Source organism: Emydura macquarii, unplaced genomic scaffold (assembly GCF_026122565.2).
Source record: "Emydura macquarii macquarii isolate MOO-44397 ecotype Brisbane River unplaced genomic scaffold, CSIRO-AGI_Emac_v2 contig_2768, whole genome shotgun sequence".
NCBI lineage: Eukaryota > Metazoa > Chordata > Testudines > Chelidae > Emydura > Emydura macquarii.
This window is the reverse complement of record NW_027132905.1, coordinates 45,647,866-45,666,820: the sequence shown is the minus strand read 5'-3', so window position 1 is coordinate 45,666,820 and position 18,955 is coordinate 45,647,866. Positions and strand designations below refer to the sequence as shown.

At 41.1% G+C, this 18,955-nt stretch overlaps 1 protein-coding gene across 2 annotated transcripts in view; it reads right to left on the bottom strand.

The window, feature by feature from the left end:
• Positions 1–11,786: 11,786 nt before the first annotated feature.
• The window catches only part of UBE4B (ubiquitination factor E4B), a 68,888-nt gene continuing 61,719 nt past the window's right edge, over positions 11,787–18,955 (bottom strand). For both annotated transcript variants that reach the window (XM_067567374.1, XM_067567375.1), the window contains 5 exons: positions 18,582–18,716; positions 17,672–17,863; positions 14,398–14,572; positions 13,652–13,798; positions 11,787–13,121 (listed from right to left, as the gene is read on the bottom strand). In XM_067567374.1, the coding sequence (XP_067423475.1) occupies positions 13,060–13,121; positions 13,652–13,798; positions 14,398–14,572; positions 17,672–17,863; positions 18,582–18,716 (711 nt within the window). In that variant the 3' untranslated portion in view covers positions 11,787–13,059. The remainder of the gene's footprint in view (positions 13,122–13,651; positions 13,799–14,397; positions 14,573–17,671; positions 17,864–18,581; positions 18,717–18,955) is intronic.

Sequence of the window (18,955 nt, the reverse complement as noted above, 5' to 3'; positions counted from 1 at the left end):
GCTAAGGGGAGTTATTTATAAATTGTAACATTGCTTTTTGTACATGGGACGAGTTAAAATGGATACCTTGTGTGCTTTGCTTCCCTTATAGTGGACAACATGGCCTTCAACACACCATCTCATATGCCTGCAGAGCACCTGTCACAGATAATGTGGAAAAAAACCCCGCGGGATGACGTTTAATGAGATAATGATCCCCTCTGCAGCTGCTAACACAGAGCTAAGAGCGTGGAGGATTTCATTATCTGAAAGGCTGAACATGGACAACAGAAAGGCAGCACAGTAGTATGAGCGTTGAACACAAGGTGAGATGCTGCGTCTAATGTGTGATCAGACAGACATGTTGAGGCGACTGGTTGAGCTTCAGGAAGCTCAGTGGCAAGATAGACTCCCTCTGTAGCCCCTGCAAACCTCTGAGCGAACGCATTTTTTCCTAACCCCACCCCGAAGTGGTCTAGGAGGAGGTTGAGCAGGGTGCAGTACATGCTGCACTCCTCGCCGGTTGAGGGGAGCAGAAAGAGGCGATGGCCCCTTTAAGGAGTGGGAATGTGTGATTCTTTCGTGTATGCACAGCCAAAATGGGCTCTGTATCCCCCCTCAGGCCCCACACAATGCATGCGGAACATTCAATTATCTTCCATTTCCCCCATCCATGTAGGATCACCAATAAAAAAATACTGCTTTACAATTCATTGCTGTTTGTTTATTGATAACAAGGGAATAAAGGAAGGGGGAAGTTTGGGGTGGGGGGGGGACGGACTGGAACAGTGGGTGAGGGGCAAGGGGGGAAATGCATTGTTGGGGGATGAGTAGGAGATGCAAAGTGAAAGCACAGCACAGATAAGCGACGTACATTACTGTTGTCTCATTGCAAAAGCAGTTTTTTCAATGCTTCCCTGAGGCGCAGCGCTCCGCGATTGGCTCTCAACGTTGCAGTGGCATCTGGCTGCTCAAAATTTGCAGCCAGCCTATCTGCCTCCACAACCCAATCCAATGGGAACTTCTCCCCCTTTTGTCTCACAGACATTATGGAGCGCACAGGAGGCAGAGATAACCATTGGGATTTTTTTTTAACTGAGGTTTAACCTGATGAGCAGACTGTGCCAGCGCACCTTTAAATAGCCAAATGCACGTTCCACCACCAGACTGCACTTGTTGAGCCTATTATTAAAATGCTCCTTGTCACTGTCCAGGTGCCCTGAGTAGGGCTTCATTAGCCAAGGGAGGAAGGGGTAGGCAGGATACCCCAGGATCACTAGTGGCATTTCAGCATCATCAATATTTATTTTTTGGTCAGGGAAGAAAATGCCCACCTGCATCTTTTTTAACAGACATGAGTTCCTAAAGATGTGCGTGTCATGCACCTTTCCAGACCACCCCACACTGATGTCGGTGAAGCATCCCCTGTGATCTACAAGGGCCTCGCAACACCATTGAGAAGTATCCCTTTTGATTTATGTACTCTGTGTCAAGGTGGTCCAGGGCTAAGATAAGGATGTGCATGTCATCTGTGGGCCCCCCCCCCACAGTTTGGTAACCCTAGTGTGGAAAAGCCTTCCACTATGTTCTCCCCATTTCCCAAAGTCAATACCCTTCTTAGCAGAAGTCTATTAATGGCCCAGCACTTGTATCACAGCTTCTCCCACTGTGGATTTACTGACTCCAAGTTGATTCCCAGCTGACCAGTAGCAGTCTGGCATTGCTATCTTCCACAGAGCGATGGCCACTCTCTTCTCCAATGTCAGAACTGTCTGAAGCGAGTATTCATGTGTTTCAGGGCTGGGGAGAGCTCTGTGCAAAGTTCAAAGAAAGTGGCCTTTCGCATTCGAAAGTTCTGCAGCCTCTGCTCATCATCCCACACCTTCATAACTGTGATCCCACCACTCACTGTTTATTTCCCGGGACCAGAAGCGGCACTCCACTGACTGCTGATGGTGCGTGACAGCCTGCAGCCAACAGGAATTGTTTTGTTCTATGGCTTGTAGCAAGGCGGCCTCTGTAACATCACAATTTTCAGCGCTGCAGCTCCTGTCTCACGCCTGAAAACACTGCAGAATAAGTGGTGAGGTGTTTGTGATGCTCACAATAATAGTGCAGAGCTGAGCAGGCTCCATTCCTCTCAGGCAAGGCCGTGCACGTGGCAGAGAGTGAAGGGTAGAAAAAATGGCGATAATCTGTTTGTTTGGACTGGGAAAAGAAGGGAAGGAGGAGGGAGTAGAGGACAACCACCTTCCCAAAAGCCTCTGTCGCTAGGTGCAGTGTGGATAGCTACCCACAGTGCACTGCTTTGACTGTCAACCCAAGCACGCCTAGTGGGGACACAATCCCTGACGCAATGAGCATGGTGTGATCACACGCCTCCAACTTCTAAAATTCGGTGGGTGAAAGTTGATTTAAAATAAATTGATTTCACTCTGCAGTACAGACATACTCATAGACTTTAAGGTCAGAAGGGACCATCATTATCATCTAGTCTGACCTCCTGGACTTGCAGGCCATAGAACTTCACCCACCCACTCCTGAAATAGACCCCAACCTCCAGCTGAGTTACTGTAGTTCTCAAATCGTGGTTTAAAGACTTCAAGTTACAGAGACTTCACTATTTATCAACTATTTTAAACCTGCATGTGATCTGTACCTCCATGCTGCCGAGGAAGGCGAGAACCCCCCAGGGTCTCTGCCAATCTGACCGGGAAGGAAATTCCTTCCCTAACCCAAAAATGACAATGAATTAGATCATGTGCATGGGGCAAGACCCAACAGCCAGACACCTGGGAAAGAATTCTTTGTAATAACTCAGAGCCCTCCTTATCTATTGTCCCATCTCTGGCTGTTGGGGATTTTTGCTATTGGTAGTCATGGAAAGGCCACATGTGCATTGTAGGTAGTCCCATCATACCATTCCCTCCATAAACTTATCAAGCTCAGTCTTGAAGCCTGTTAGGTTTTTTTTGCCCACGCTACTCCCCTTGTAAGGTTGTTCCAGAACTTAATTCCTCTGATGATTAGAAATCTTAGCCTAATTTTGAGCCTAAACTTGTTGATGGCCAGTTTATAGCTATTTGTTCTTGTGTCCATATTGACGCTTAACTTAAATAACTCCTCTCCCTCCCTGGTATTTATCCCTCTCATGTATTTGTAGAGAGTAATATCTTCCCTCCTCCTTCTTTTGGTTAGGCTAAACAAGCCAAGCTCTTTCTCTCCTCTCATGAGTTAGGTTTTCCATTCCTCTGATCATCCTAGTAGCCCTTCTCCGCACCTGTTCCAGTTTGAATTTATCTTTCTTAAACATTGGAGACCAGAATGCACACAATATTTCAGATGAGATATCACCAGTGCCTTGTATAATGGTACTAACACTTCCCTGTCTTGACTGGAAATTCCTCGCCTGATACATCCTAGGACTGCATTAGCCTTTTTTCACAGCTGCGTCAATCACATTGATGGCTCATAGTCATCTTCTGAACAACCAATGCACCTAAGATTTTCTCCTCCTCTGTTGTGTCCAACTAATAAATCCCCAACTTATAGCAAACATTTTTGTTTAGTCCCTAAATGCATGACCTTGCATGATTAAATTTCATCCCATTTCTGTTACTCCAGTTTACAAGGTCATCCATATCTTCTTGTATGATATTCTGGTTCTTCTCCATATTGGCAATACCTCCTAGCTTTGTGTCATCTGCAAATTTTATTGACATGCTCTCACTTTTTGTGCCAAGGTCAGTAATAAAAATATTAAATCAGATTGGTCCCGAGACCAATCCCATAGGAACTCCACTAGTAACTTCCCTCCAGCCTGATAGTTCACCTTTCAGTATGACTCATTGTAGTTTCCCCTTTAACCAGTTCCTCATCCACCTTTCAATTCTTTTTTAATCCCCATCTTCTCCAATTTAACTAATAATTTCCCATGTGAATCTATATCATATGCCTTATTGAAATCCAGGTAGATTAGATCTACTGAATTTCCTTTATCTAAAAAACCAGTTATCTTCTGAAAGAAGGATAGCAGGTTGATCTAGCACAATCTATCATGTTGTAAAACTATGGTCTAAAAAACCAGGTCTCAATCCATGTTGTATTTTATCCCAATCACCATTCATCTCTATATCCTTAATACTTTCTCTTTCAGAATTTGTTCCAGGATGTTGCATACAACTGAGCTCACACTAACAGGCCTGTAGTTTCCTGGATCACATTTTTTCCTTTTTTTAAAAATAGGAAATATATTAGCAATTCTCCAGTCAGAGGGTACGACCCGAGTTTACAGATTTATTAAAAATCCTTACTGTTGGACTTGCAATTTCATGTGCTAGTTCCTTTAATATTGTTGGATGGAGATTATCTGAACCCTCAGATTTAGTCCCATTAAGTGTTTGAGTTTGACTTCCACCTCCGACGGGGTCATTTCTACCTCCATATCCTCATTGCCATTAGCCAGTCTGCTACTACCCCTGAGCTCTTCATTAGCCTCATTCTGAGGCAAAGTATTTGTTTACGTGTTGAGCCATGCCTAGATAATCTTTAATCTCCACCCTATCCTCAGTGTTTAGCAGTCCTATTTCTTCTTTCCTTGTTTTCTTCTTTTTTATATGGCTATAGAATTGTTTACTACTGGTTTTAATTCCCTTTGCAAGGTCCAACTCTGCTTGACTTTTGGCAGTTCTTACTTTATCCCTATACTTTCTGACCTCCAAGAGGTAGCTTTCCTTGCTGATCCCTCCTATTTTCCATTCCTTGTAGGCTTTCTGCTTTCTCTTAATCACCTGTTTGAGATGCTTCCTTATTCAGTTTGGTGTGCAATCCTTCAATATGAATTTTTTCCCTTTGCTTGGGATGCAGGCTTAATAGTTTCTGCAACTTTGACTTAAAATAATTCCAAGCCTCTTCCACATTCAGCTCCTTGTGTTCTTCGGTCCAGTCCGCTTCCCTAACTAATTCCCTTAATTTTTTAAAGTTACCTCTTTTGAAGCCAAGGACCATTGTAGCAAATCTATTTTTATTTATCCTTCCATTTAGTTTAAACATACAAGTTATGTGGTTAACTGCCTGATATTTTCAGGGTAAGTGAATGCATGTACCTATATCAAAACGTAGAAAAAAATCTTGCATGTATGAATAAATTCTGGTTTTCTACCTGTTCCACATAATTCTATTTACAAACTTTGTAAGCAAAGTCTCAAGATTCTGAATCCTAGCAGACCATTTCAAGTTCCGTTTTTTCAGAATCACTGTTGGCTGAGGTCATCCAGTAAAGAAGGATGGAGTCACAGATCTTTTTTTGGAACTGCTGTCAGTAGGGAAGCCTTTGCTGTGCTGGATGTGACCACGAGGCTGACTCATGCTTCTGGTCCCCCGAGTGATTAACGTGTAATATGCCATCGTGTCAAAGGTGGCAGCACTTGTCCAAGTAAGGCCAAAATATTCAAAAATAGCAACTAATTTCGGGTGCTTCAACTTTGGTGCTCTATTTGAGAAATGGGAGATCTGATATAAGTGCTAAGCACCTACAACTTCAAAAGGAGCCATGGATACTTGTTACTCCTGAAAATCAGGTCCAAGGTGGTACGAAAGTCAGGAAGTACTTTTGAAAATGTTGACCTTCATGTCTTTTCTGTTCAGTATTGTGTTCCTTGTTTTAGTTAGCATTCTCCTCAGACTGATCTTATTGCTAGGCTTCTTGCAGGCTAGAAAGTAGTAGTTACCAAAGAAAATCTTCATTCATGAACTAGTAAAAACAATCACGTCAGGAAATGTATGTTGTTCTGATTTTACAAAGACAATAAAAGTGAGGTCTGGAACAATGTTAACTATGCAGATCATTTATATAAACAAATGCATCCTGAATGCAATTCAATTCAGTGAAAATGATTATTTGTACTTCTGATGAGCCAGGTGGATGATACGCAAGTGTCTGCTTCTTTCTTATCTATCAGAAGTGAATAAGTTTTGCTGGATCTTTAACTATAGCCTAATTAGAGAAGGAAAAACTCTCAATTGTGAAATACCTGCAGCTTCGACCTATTTTTTAATTATTTGGCACGTGTAAAATATACATATGGCCTTTGTGTTTTGGTGCTCTCAGAATTTATTGTTCATCAAGGTAACTGTTTATTAACTAGGGCAAAACTAAAGTCAGTATTTATCTCTTGCATCAATACAGGTTCATTTCAGCAGACCTCAATGTCTGCATGTTGCTTCTGACATTTTTTTCAAGTTTTAGGGGAAGATTCATAGACATTCTAACCCCCTTCCGATGGTAATGGGAGTTCCCCTCAGCTTTCCAACTTCAAAATTACCCACCCACTCCATGACTTAAAACTTCAGGAGTTCTAGAGATTGAAACCTAGTCTCTCAGCAGCATCCTGGCACCCAACATTTTGCAACCATTATTGTGAATTAAGATTAAATCTCTTGTGCAAAGTGATTTTACTCCATATCTCAACTGGAGCTCTGAGGATCCTTGCTTGTATTTCTCCAAGCCTGGTCTTGCAGCACTGTTGTTTTGGCAGAGATGAGATGGATGGGACTCCCCTGAGATCTGAGTGTTCCTCTTGAGTTAACTGGAGGGGTTGCTGTTGAATGTTGCAAGGCAATGTCTCTCACTACAACATGGTGGATTTAAACTCAACATTCCAGGACTTAAACTGACAAAGTGAAAAGTTGTACTATCATTCTGGTCCTTTATTAAGCAAAATTTCCTTTTGCAAATGTTTGATACCCAAGATATCCATGTACAGTACAAGATTTATTTTTGTTCCTCACAATCAGTGTTCAATATTTATTTGTATTGATCTAAATTCCTTCTGACACATTCTAAGAAGTTTGAAAATGGGCGGGAGGGGGTATTTTATTATTTGTCTTTTTCTAGTTGGCAAACATTGATTTCCCTTCCCCCCAGCAATGTGTTTTGGATAAAGCTAACATGAGCATAAGTGGTTTTTGTTTAGCAGATACAATTTTAACTTGTATTTATGATTCTTTGTATGGCAGCATGATTGTCAGTACATATGAGAACATTGCTTGCTAGTTGAATATTGCTGCAGAACCAGCAAAGCAAGAAGAAAATGTGTTTTTGTAGTTCCTATAAAAATACCATTGTTATGGTTTTCAAGTTATTGTTTGAGATTATTAGATTTAGAAGTAAACAAAGAATCTGGATATTTATCCACTATAATTCTTCTAAACAAGATTGAATCCGGTGCCTAAAGAGTTTGACATAGGATTTTTTTAAATAAGTCTTTAAAAGCCTACTATAAATTAATAATGTCAGATACCTATTTTGTTGCCACCATGTCCCACAGCTTTCACTGGTCACAGCTGGAGGTGTTTAATTTCACTCAAAGATCCTGTGAACTGTTTCTCTTTCCTGAACTATGGTTCATGCATTATTTTTCTGTAACAGAAATTTTTTTACTAATTAGGAACAACCTCATATCAGTTAACTTAGGTCTTAAAACCAAAAAAACCCCAAACTGTAATTTATAGGAATTTCTGTGCAACTGACAGATGGTCTCCATGGGCAGAAGAAAGGGCCTTAAGGAGACTCGCCACCAAATTTCATACAAATCTGTAAACTAAACAAATGTAATAGCACCTAAGGATTGATTGCAAAAAGGAATAGCTCTGTGTGCTCCATAAGTGTCTGTTTAGGTAATGGCTTTTCTGTAAAAGATAAAAGGATATTAGGAGGAGGCACCTTGAGGCTTTACTGCCACCAAATGCAGTGGCTTTACAAGCAGATTCTTAAGTGTCTTTTTTCCTTTGTTAGTTACAAGGGATATAAAAAACCCTCTGTGTGTGTGAACTAGATATGAGCTAATTCACCTGGTGGATTATACTCGGGGGGAAGGAGGTTACATTGAATGGGCCAAAGTGATCCCTGGTATAACTCCAGGGAAATCACTGAAGTGAAGTCCTGGATACATTTCTCAACACTAAAAAGCTATTTTTTCTTTGTTTGTTTTAAACTGAACATAAACCCAGAACCTGAACCTGAACATATGGACCTGAACATAAACCCAGATCCAAACATGCCTGTAATTTGGGAGAGTCCAGAGCCAAACTTCATTATTAGCTCCTGTTCAACAAATGGAATGAAACAAAACTGCAGATTGAAATATCCCAATACTCCCAGCACACTTTAATTCCTGTTTCAACTCTGCAACTTGACCCCATTTCAACTTGTAAGTAATTAGTGATTTTATGTTCTGACTGATTTATATCATGTGGAACAGTTATAGAAAACACATAGTTAACATTAACTGACTCACACAGTGTCAATTCAAAAGAACCCAGAACTTCCGACACTACAAAACAACGATGCACCCACCATTCCTTCAAATGCGCTATATAGGAACAGTCCTGAATACAAGTGCAACACAGTGATGTCAACGGATGCAGGTAAAACTTCTTACAACATGCAGTCAAATTGCGTATCTAGTTGCAAGTGACCTGGAATCTGCTGGTCTAATAACTTGTGGCTCTGACTCTAAATCCACATCTCATATATCATCTAAATTATTGTGTGTGTAATGCAGGAAATATACAAAATGCTTTACAAAACAAACACAGCATGAGCAGTATTACCCCCTGAACTCATTTCTCCTTCACCAGAACCCAGACAAGATTTTATTCAAAGGAGGGGAAAATGTTTTTATTTTCACCTTATGACAGAAGGCAGGTCAGGAGAGCAGTTCAAACCTTTTTCAGAGAGAAAATCTGTATGCTCCTCTTACTTTTCCTGGCTGGTATTTCCTGTCTGTTTCCTTCTCTACAATTATAAATTTCTGCTGGCTACTCCTTCCTGACACTTTGTTTTCTCAGTGAGAACTGCCTATCTCAAACCATCCCCCTTCCATCCATGGCACGCCATGGAATTTTTTGAAAAACTACTTGAGTTCTGAATTGGCTCATGAATATTCATGAGTTCATTTGGGAACTATCTGGTGGTGTGCCTCAAAATAAATCAAGGTGTGCCACGCCAGAGAAAAGTTTGGGAACTTCCACTTTAATCTAGTAGACAAGCATCCAAGATCCAGTGACTGGAGCTGGAGCTCTGCAAGTTCATACCAGAAATAAGACATTGTTAATAGGAGGGTAATTAAACATTGGACCAACTCAGAGGGAGATGGTGGATTCTCTGTCACTTGATGTCTTTCTAAAAAATATGCTCTAGCAATCCAGAAGTTATAGGTTTAATGCAGGAATCATCTGGTGGACAGATTTGTGCAAGAGGTCAGACAAAATTGTTATGATCGCTTCTGGCCTTAATCTTAGATTCTGGAGAATGAGACGGCAGTAATGCATCAGACTGCCATATACTAGATCCTTTGACTGTAGTAGCCTATATTATTAAATCATTCATATAGTATGGGAAAGTTTACATGGCATTCTACAAATACAGTAAGATATCCCTTGCCATGAAGATGCTACGTTCTAGCAGACCAGAAACCTACCTATCTAGGCAAGGGTGGGTAAGGAGAGATCATTGTAGAGGAGAATGGAGGCTATTTGGTGAAAGTAGGCTTTGAAAATGAAAGGATGAGGGGAATTGTTTCAAGTATAGGGACAGAGTGGAAGATGAAGGATGTACTGCATTCATCAATTGCAAGGCCAGAAGGGACCACTGTAATCTAGTTTGACCTCCTATATAATACAGGCCATAGAATTTCCTGAAAATAATTCCTAGACCAGATTTTAGAACACATCCACTCTTGATTTAAAAAGTCACTGATGGAGAATCCATTACGACCCTTGGTAAGTTGTTCCAATGGTTACTCTCCCTGTTAAAAATGTACCTCTTACTGAGGTTCCGGCTGCATTTGTCCCCACACCTCCTCATTTATTCACACTGCATCCACAGCCCCATGGAGTTGCAAGACCACCTTGTCAATCTCCATGGCTGACACAGGCCAAGACAGCCATCCATCATACGGGGGGGGGGGGGGGGGGGGGAAGGGACGGTGTGTTCTGTGACTGTGGAGTCTATTTCTGGTCCCTTAACTGATCAGTCCTCTGGGAAGTGTCCACTGTCTCCTTAGACACCTTTAAGGAGTAGCAATTGCTACTAGGGATTCTGTGCTCTGTGTTCCTCTCTGGAGCCCTGATTTTCAGCCTTTGACATCATTCCTGTCTGTTTTTTCATTTGTTGTCCCCACTATTCAGTTGCAGCCAGGGTGCACTGCCTCCCGCCACCTTGGTTGAGGGGTCAGGCCTAGACACGCCTGTCCCACTACCCACAAATATTACCAGGGCTTAGGTCATCTTAACTACATCACACATGGTGTGAGATTTTTCACAGCCCTGAGCAATGTAGTTAAGCCAACCTAATTTCATAATGTGGCCCTGTCCTGAGTTCATTCTAATGAGCCATTCTGTTGATGCTTGGATGAGAAGAGATGGAAGAAAATACACATATTTAATAATAAACACTATTTACATAGATTAAAAGAGTGAGATTTCCATTCTGATTTTCCATTGAAAAGGGTGGTCATGTGATAACCCTTCTGCATAAGATTCCACTGTGCAGTATCTGTCTTTCCTATTGAACATTGTACGCAAAGTGAAATAGCAGTGACCGATTTCTGCCCCCTTAGACAAGAGGAGCCCTCAAGGCCTAGACAAGACAGATTTGTAATTCGAGAGGAATGTATTCCACTTAGTCTCAGTTTCCATCAATCAAGGATGGATCCTTTCTGTCTTCAGCTTGTGCTTTTCACATTTTAATCATCATCATGTCCTAGATCTGCATGAGATTGCTTATGGTTTCAAGCACCCTTAACCTCAAAACCAGAAAAGCCACAATAGGGAAGAGAAATCTTTCAGTGCAAGTTTGTAATTTGGAACAGCTAAACAGGGACTAAGAATTTTTCCACCTGTCCTTTCCCCAAACATGTTCAGAGCCTATCAATGGAAATGAGCACATTTGAGAGCAACAAGATGAAACCATGGTGATTTGGAGATCATGCATTAAAAAAAAAACAACCCAAAAAACTCAAGCACCATGCTCAACATGCCTCCTCCAGCAAACTAATGAATTCATAACTCCTGCAAGGCTTTTCTAATGGCTTTAAGCAATAAACCTCTGATAAATTAGATGTCTTCCCTAGCTGAAGTTGTGTAAACATTGATTAATCTCACCAAGGAAAATTAATTAGGCCTTATCTGTACAAAAATTGAGATTGTGAAAAGGATATTCCTCACTGAACATCACACAGGTATGGCACAACCCAAATGCCACGAGCAAGCGTGATGGTAAGTAGTCCTTCAAGAGCAGCTTTGTGTGTGTGTGCTTTGTTTTTAAAAGCCTTCAGTGGCAAGAGTTACACATAAATCAACCAAGAAGTGATAGAAAAGACTCTTCAATCATCCACACATCCCAGGATTCTCCACCTCACTAACAATGCAGAGAAATCCCCCTCCCTTCACATTTTTTCTCTTCTAATTTATCACATAATTCTCAAGGATCTACATTGTGGCTGATTGAAGAGGCTGAACAAGCCTCTGTTCTGAAGCCTGTCCACCTCCCCTAATCAGCTGTGGAATGGATGTGAAGTGGCCGGAGGCTCTCCCAAGTGGGAAAAAGAGCATTAGCTTCAAGGCTTCATGAGGTGAATCTGCATTTATGTTTATGCAGCTTTCCATGTCTAACTGGTTTTCCTCTGGAAGCCTAAATTGATATCAGCAAGATTTCTAGCAGTAAAATAGACCACTCCCAACTAGCTGTTCCATCTTTTCCCCTCCTTCAACATGTCACTGAAAGATGGGGAGACATAGAAGGCTCCTTGTGAATATGTATCACCATTTATTTTAGTTCAAGAGTCAGGAACTGAACAGAGGACACTGTCAGCAAAAAACAAAAGAAACAAACTTTTTTTTTTTACAGGCTTAATTTTAAAACACTGCGTTTTCAAATCCTTCTTAAAAAGGAAATTCAAGTATCTTAAGCAGGGGGCAGTAATACAAAAATGTTTTGTGGGATTTTGGTTTTTTTTGTTTTGTTTTACTTTTTTTAAAAAAAATGTAATTCTACATTTCCTGCACCCTTTTTGCTTTGGTAAGGCCAAGCCATGGATACAAACTGGTATGCAACATAAAAATGACCCCCACCCAAAATTACAGACTCCAAGAATAAAAGGATCTGCCTTCCAGAGACAAACTGTAATGGCTCAGAACTGTCATTTAGCATACTATGTCTCTGGCTTTAAAAGAATTTATTTATTTTTTTATTTTAGTCACTGAAGTCCTGGCATTCCCAAACACCTCCTTGGTAGCAGCTGTTTCAACATGTTCTTTCATAAGGCTTTTCAAAAATACCAGAGCATCAAGATTCTCTCTATTTAACACAAAGAAAAGGGACATCTCAAAGAACAGAACTTAAAATCCATGTGTCAATTTTTTTTAAATTATTCTTGTGTGTCATCTAACACCAATTAAAAAACAAATATGCGAATATGTATAATATAAAAATACGATCCCAAGATTAACACTTTGTTGCAGGCACAATTATCTCACAGAATATGTTCTCCTCGAGGCAGGGGAAAGACTATTTTCACTGGTGAATTTTGTTTTTGTCTGCATTACAAAAAAAAAGACAGCAGTGCAGGTTTGGGGGGGAGGGGAGAAGAAAAAGGGGGAAAAATGTTATTTTAGCAGCAAAGTGTCCAAGGTTCTAACCACAATCAAATTAATGAATTGGCTGTAAAAAATAAAGTTGAAGGGATGCTGCCCTGATCCATTCATTTTTGCTAAAATAATTCAGCTGTAAAACCCCCAAATTGTGACACACTGAAGGACTTGGTTTTGTAACATTAGAAACTTCCTAATTTGTCCTCCACACTATTGACCATCGTTATCACTTAAATATATGTACAAGAATTAAGCTGCTTTTCTTCTCGTCCACATGCTTCTGGTCATTACTATAAATCAGGGGCGGTGGGCACCCTGAAGGCTAATCCCATCTTCATCTTCCATTGTGTTATATGCACCTTCATCACTACACCAACCCATGCCCTGCTCTTCTGATTGGCCTTGATGTGCACTGCAAGGGAGTTTTTAATGGTCAGTGTTCTGCTTGTCTCTCATCCAGGCTTGGATTTGCTCTTTCAGTTCTGGCACTTGGAATGAAGAGGAAAAAAATGTAAATGGTTAATGTGAAATCTGTAAAGTTACAGAAATGCTAAACTGAGAAACCACTACAGGACAGATAGTGCTGTCCTTCGGCTAGTACAGAGAATGAAGAGGGAACCCCTGAGCTCTATTTTCTGCACTGGTAATGGATTTTCCATGGGGCTTCAGGCAAATCACGTAATCTCCCTCTGCCTAAGTTTGTCTATCTACAAAGTGAATATAATATTTACCTACCATTATAAGATCCATTAGCCTAGATGGTGGGAGCGCTGAACTCATTCAGATAAAGAAGGGAAAAATACAAAGACTGACCACAAGGAATAAAACCTAGAACTTTTCTGAGTGAATTGGGGCCAATGCTGAGATGAGGAGGGCAGCACAGGACTGCTGCTCTATCCAGACTACGACACTACCCTCCAGAAGCCTGAGACATACCTGACATAGTACAACCACACACTGCACTAACGTTCTGACCCAAGGCTACAAGCCTCCATCAATACAGCGAAGGCAGACCTACCTGGTTCCAGCATGTTTTCTGTCAGTGTCTGCCGATTGAAGGGGTCAGTGGAGGAGTTCAGCAGGTGCCGCAGGATGATTGATCTGTCCATGATAGTTCCAGATGGCAACCTCACAGGGTCAGTCATAAGAGTGTCCATGAGTGGATCTGAAGAGACAGATGAAGCATACGTAATTAAATTAAAGAGCACAAAAAATAAGTGCTTTCCTGATGCCTCACTGCACAGAACTGCCCTGGAGAATCTCTCTGGATAACCAAGGACCAGGTACATTATTGAAGTGACACGGGGTACCAAAAGGGAGGAGAAGCAGCTCTTTAGGTGTCTCCTGCCAACTGATCCAGACTATAATGAAGGTAGCATCAGATCAGGTCTCATACAGGTGGGCAACTGCAGCTGGAAATGGGGAACTGCTGGGATGAAGTCTGCCCATTCACCTAAACTTAGGAAGGAGAACAGAGTGTAAAGTGCGAGAAATTCATGATTCTCTGAGAGATCTTGTACTGTTTTATGACCTGTTTGCAAAGCTGGTCTAACCAGCACATGGTTAGGTTTGGATAATGCAGTCACTGAACAACTTTGCTCTCTTCACTCAAACTTGAACTGTTTCACTGAATTGGAGGAACAGGACAACAGCACGCTGTTTCCATTACAAACCACAGGTGTAAATTATACATACCTTATGCGTATTTTAAGCAACTACATTCCCCCAAAAACATTAATATTTTTTTTTTTTAAATCAACCTGCCTCTGAATTCATCTGGAGCATCGCTATAATCAATTTCTGCACGGGCATTCTTGGCAACAATTTCTTCCACTTTCTCTGCCAGCAGTTTGAATTTTTCTATTGCTATTGTGGATTTGATTCCAGCCTTTCTCATCTTTGAAATAACCTCCTCAAATAGCTCTTTGCTGTAGGACCTCTGCAAACAAGCAACATAAGGAGAAAATGTGAACTATTAACAACTTTGCTCAGCTATGACATCTTTCATCTAAGGATCTCAAAACACTTTGTAAAAATGAACTAATTAAGCCTCAACACAAATGTAAGATAGGTAAGAGGTATATAGGAATCACTTCACTGAACACTGAAAGATAGCCACCTCTAGGGTGGAGTGCAGCTGCTGCACCACAGTGTGTATATTTAGGATGGGAAATCAAGACCATCAGATTGGAGTTGTAGAGGAGTTTATGGAGACCGAACTTAATTGTCAGAGTTGGTGTTTACCCAGGACACTTGGGTTACCACCCTTACTTTTGTGAAATGTACCATGAATACAAGTGGCATCTTTTATATTTCATCTAAAAGGATGGAAGCTGTAGCTACACAGGCTCCCCTACCACCTTCAGAGGGAAGAGTGTCATCTACTGAATCACCCCCACCATCATCATCCATCATTTCTTGTAGGTCTCCTTCCAATAACTGATTCATCCCAACCCTGATTTGCTTGTGAGATGATCATGGCACCAGGTGATGCAGATGCAGTAAGTTTCAGAATCCCATATTGGTGTGTGTAGCACTGCACAAGATAAGGATTGCATTACTCTCCCCCTGAAAGATTCAACTGAGAAGAGGCATTATCATTCCCTCAGGGACACATGCCTGAAAAGCTCTATTCTATCTCACACTTGGATAAGATTCACTGTTCTTCACATCCCCAGTCATTAAAATGTTATGATCTAAATAACTCTCTAATATCAGGAGTTGGAGCTTTCCCTTTTCCCCAACTAGGAGGAACAGCTGTGTGCCCAAATCTCCCAACCTGCCTTGCAATGGTGGGATAACTGCTTAGGACAGAGTCAATACTAACAGAGAAATGAATTTGCATATGTTGGTGGGAACATCACACATAGTTTGGCTTATCTGAATTATTAACTGCAGAAATTATTGGCAAGGTTAGTTACATGCCATGCAAGTGTTGGGATGTGGGAATCAGAATACGACTGGGGAAATCTAGAAAATAAGGACTAAAGCAGAGTGTATGCAGCCCACCCACCAGCATGGTGGTACTGATATCAGGTGCACTGCACAACAAAATCAGATTCACCAGCTAAATAAAGATGGGTGTGCAGTTGCTATAGGCTGATGATTTGTTCATCTCTGTGACAACAAAGTAGAAGACGACAATTCTGGGAAAGATAAGGAACAGAACGGGAATTAACACCAAAAAATCCTGCTGCAAAAATTAGCAAGAAGTCTCAGTGAGGGAGCTGGTACCTGTTGGGAGCCTGCCAGTTTGATGCAGTATGCAGCACACTGCTACACTAGCCACAGGCAGAGCACACACTACAGCTTCAACTGCCTTATGTATCAGTTTAATCAAAACTTAAGAATAAAGCTATATACAAGGACTTTTGTAACTGCTTATGTTCTGGAGACTATAAAGTCACCTACATTTATCTTCTGAGTGCTGGGTTTTGAAATAAGCCTTTAAAGTTTTGGGGGTTTTTTAGTTTCAAGAATCCTCTTTTAATAAACAGCTATTTAAACTACTTGGTATGAAATTGAGTTAAGCAACAAATGTGATTTAACACACAGAGTCTTATCAGTTTGTTTTCTTTGGGAATTTTAAAATGTTCTCAACACAGCAGTCATTCTCTAATCTGCATTACAGATCTCACTGAATCATTGTATTCAGTGCTCAGGACACTGTGTGCCCACCCAAACTCCATGCCAACCTGAAGGAGAGAACAACTATGGCGCTGTGCCTGGAGCCTGGTACAGCTCTTCAGATTTTTTCCTACTACGTGCTAGGATTTGCAAATCCATCAAAATGCTTTAGAGCATCTCTGCCACACACAGGCAACATTTTAGAACATATTTTTTTACCCAATTGCTACTGAAGCATCATGTGTTTTCTTGGATTTTCCTTCCTGTCATTGCCAATTACCAAGACACTAGTCACTCTCCCTTTTCTATGAGAGGCCACTTTGCGTTATCCAACATTAACTCATTTGTATTAGTTACAACTCAATGCACAGTAGCGAGGTAGGGAGAAACTAGAATAAAGCATATTGGTGTGGGAACTGGAAAAGTGTTAAAGGGACACTGTCAATTTAAAAGTTATAGAGGGCTAACAAAAGGCTTCTTTTTACCTACATTACTGACCCCAGGTGAGATCAGAATGGAAAAAGTTTAAAAATCCAATTTACTTTCCTCTATTTGTTTACTGCATTTCTCAGCCTACCCAATTAGCGGCCGGGGGGTAAGGAGGGGAAAAGGGAGAACGGACGACTCAAGCCACTTTCACAGTTCTGCTGCTTTAAGGTGCAAACACAAAGGAGAATATTTACTTATTTTAAAACCATTTCCATTAGAATTCTAAGCAGCCATGGAAACATTTCTATTGGCCTTTGGATTTTGAGAAGCTTGGTTTTGTACAATACAAAACACAGGGTCATATTTGTCCTTTCAACTCACAAACAGGACAAGGAACCAAGGTGACAGATGAGCAATAGCTTACCTAAATGATCACAACACACACTAACTATAGTATTTTATAAGCATAAAAGTGTCACTAATGATGATTGTCGGAAGGAAATGTGCTTTAAAGGAATAAGCCTCGGGTTGTGAGATGAGAGCTACAATCCCAATCCTGCCATAGACCATCTGTGTGGCTTCAGGCACGATCAGAATCATTCTTGTGCCTCAGTTTCCTCTCTGTAAAATGGTGACAATACTATTCCTTCTATCTCGCAGGGGAAGTTATGCAGGTAACAGTTAATGTTTGTAAAATGCTCTGCATATGTAAAGTGCTCTATACAGTCTATGAATGACTATGTATTATTTATATAGCATTACAGGTTTGCAGAGCACTTTATAAACATCTGTCTCTCAAAGGAGCAGTCAGTGCCCAAGCAGAGATTCATTATGGAAAGTAAATTGACAAGAGGCATTTGAAGGAGGCTGGCTGGCAGTGCACAGGTAATGGGCAAGCTCCTCCAGGAGTGATTCTGCAAAGCTCTGCCAGTTCTGTTTGCCCCCCACCACCACCATAGCCAGCTGTTTTTCTGGAGCTCACCTGGTCATCGGCAATTGCTTTAGCAAAACGAGCACAATCTAACTGCAGGTAAATATCAGTCAGTTGGTCCAACAGCTTCTTTGGTTCAAACCCATATTTCTCAGGGTTTTCAACTTTCAGGTCACGGCACTTGGGGCCACACAATTGCTGAAGGTTAAAGTTCAGCATAGCAGCCAATCGTGGTCCAAGTTCCTAGAAGGCCAAAATAAAGTACAAATGAAAATGAGGCGGGACTGGGGAAGGGACACCACCTTAAGGCTGCATGCATCAGGCTCAAGAATTTAAGACACTAAGATTTCTCTTCAGGAAGACTACCACTGATTTCATAAATTTCACCTGGGGGGCCTTTCCACACTGCTATCTCCAAGCAGTAACATCCAAACTCAAGTGTTGAGCATATGAAGTAGAAAACAATGCAACTTGTACTGAACATCTGCCCAAGAACCCCTTTTAAAAAGTGTAGGTAATATTCATCGAGGGGTTTCTGCTGGTGACAAGGTGAAAACATCACGTGCCTATGTCTCTCTTCAGATTGCAACAATCATGGTGACTTTTCTCAGGCTGGAAGGACAGAAACAGTCTCCACAAAGGAAGATTCAATGATGCTAAGACTGGATAGTAGGAAGGGCATTCTAGGAACATGCTTGTTATAATCCAAACAGAGGGAATCAGTGACATGTCTAAGATAATCATTAATATCTCAGGGATTAAGGAAATGCATTTTAAGGCACCAAGTCACTGCTATCAATAATACATATGCTTAGAATTAGATTTCAATGCACTGTGGATAACATTACAGCTTACCTCCAGGATTTTATCCACTGAAAAAAAGGAAGTCAATCTGCATGTTAAATCAGCTAGAAACCAGTCAGGCAATGAGGAACACTAGAGCAGAACTGTTTATACTTACAGGTCTAAGGAAAGGCTTCTGAACCTGCTTGGTAAGGATATGAAACATATCAACAGTTTCTGTTGCCAGGGCAAGATATGAGCGAGACACCCGCTCATCCTGAGCAAGCTGAGACTGCCGAGCCTGTTGCTGGTCCTAGAAAATAAACGTGCCATAGTTACAGTTTACTACTACATTACTGTTGCTAAGCAGCACTCCTTACAGTCCCTTTGTATAGCATCATTCATACTTTACAGCTATTGCTGCTGTATCAAAAGAAGACAATGTTGCTGACTACAGCCAAGTGCAGTTGTTAGTTTAACATTTGGTAAATCTATCAGTACCTGTAGATGGACTGGAGTCTTTTCTATCTCTAACTTTTAAACATACTAATT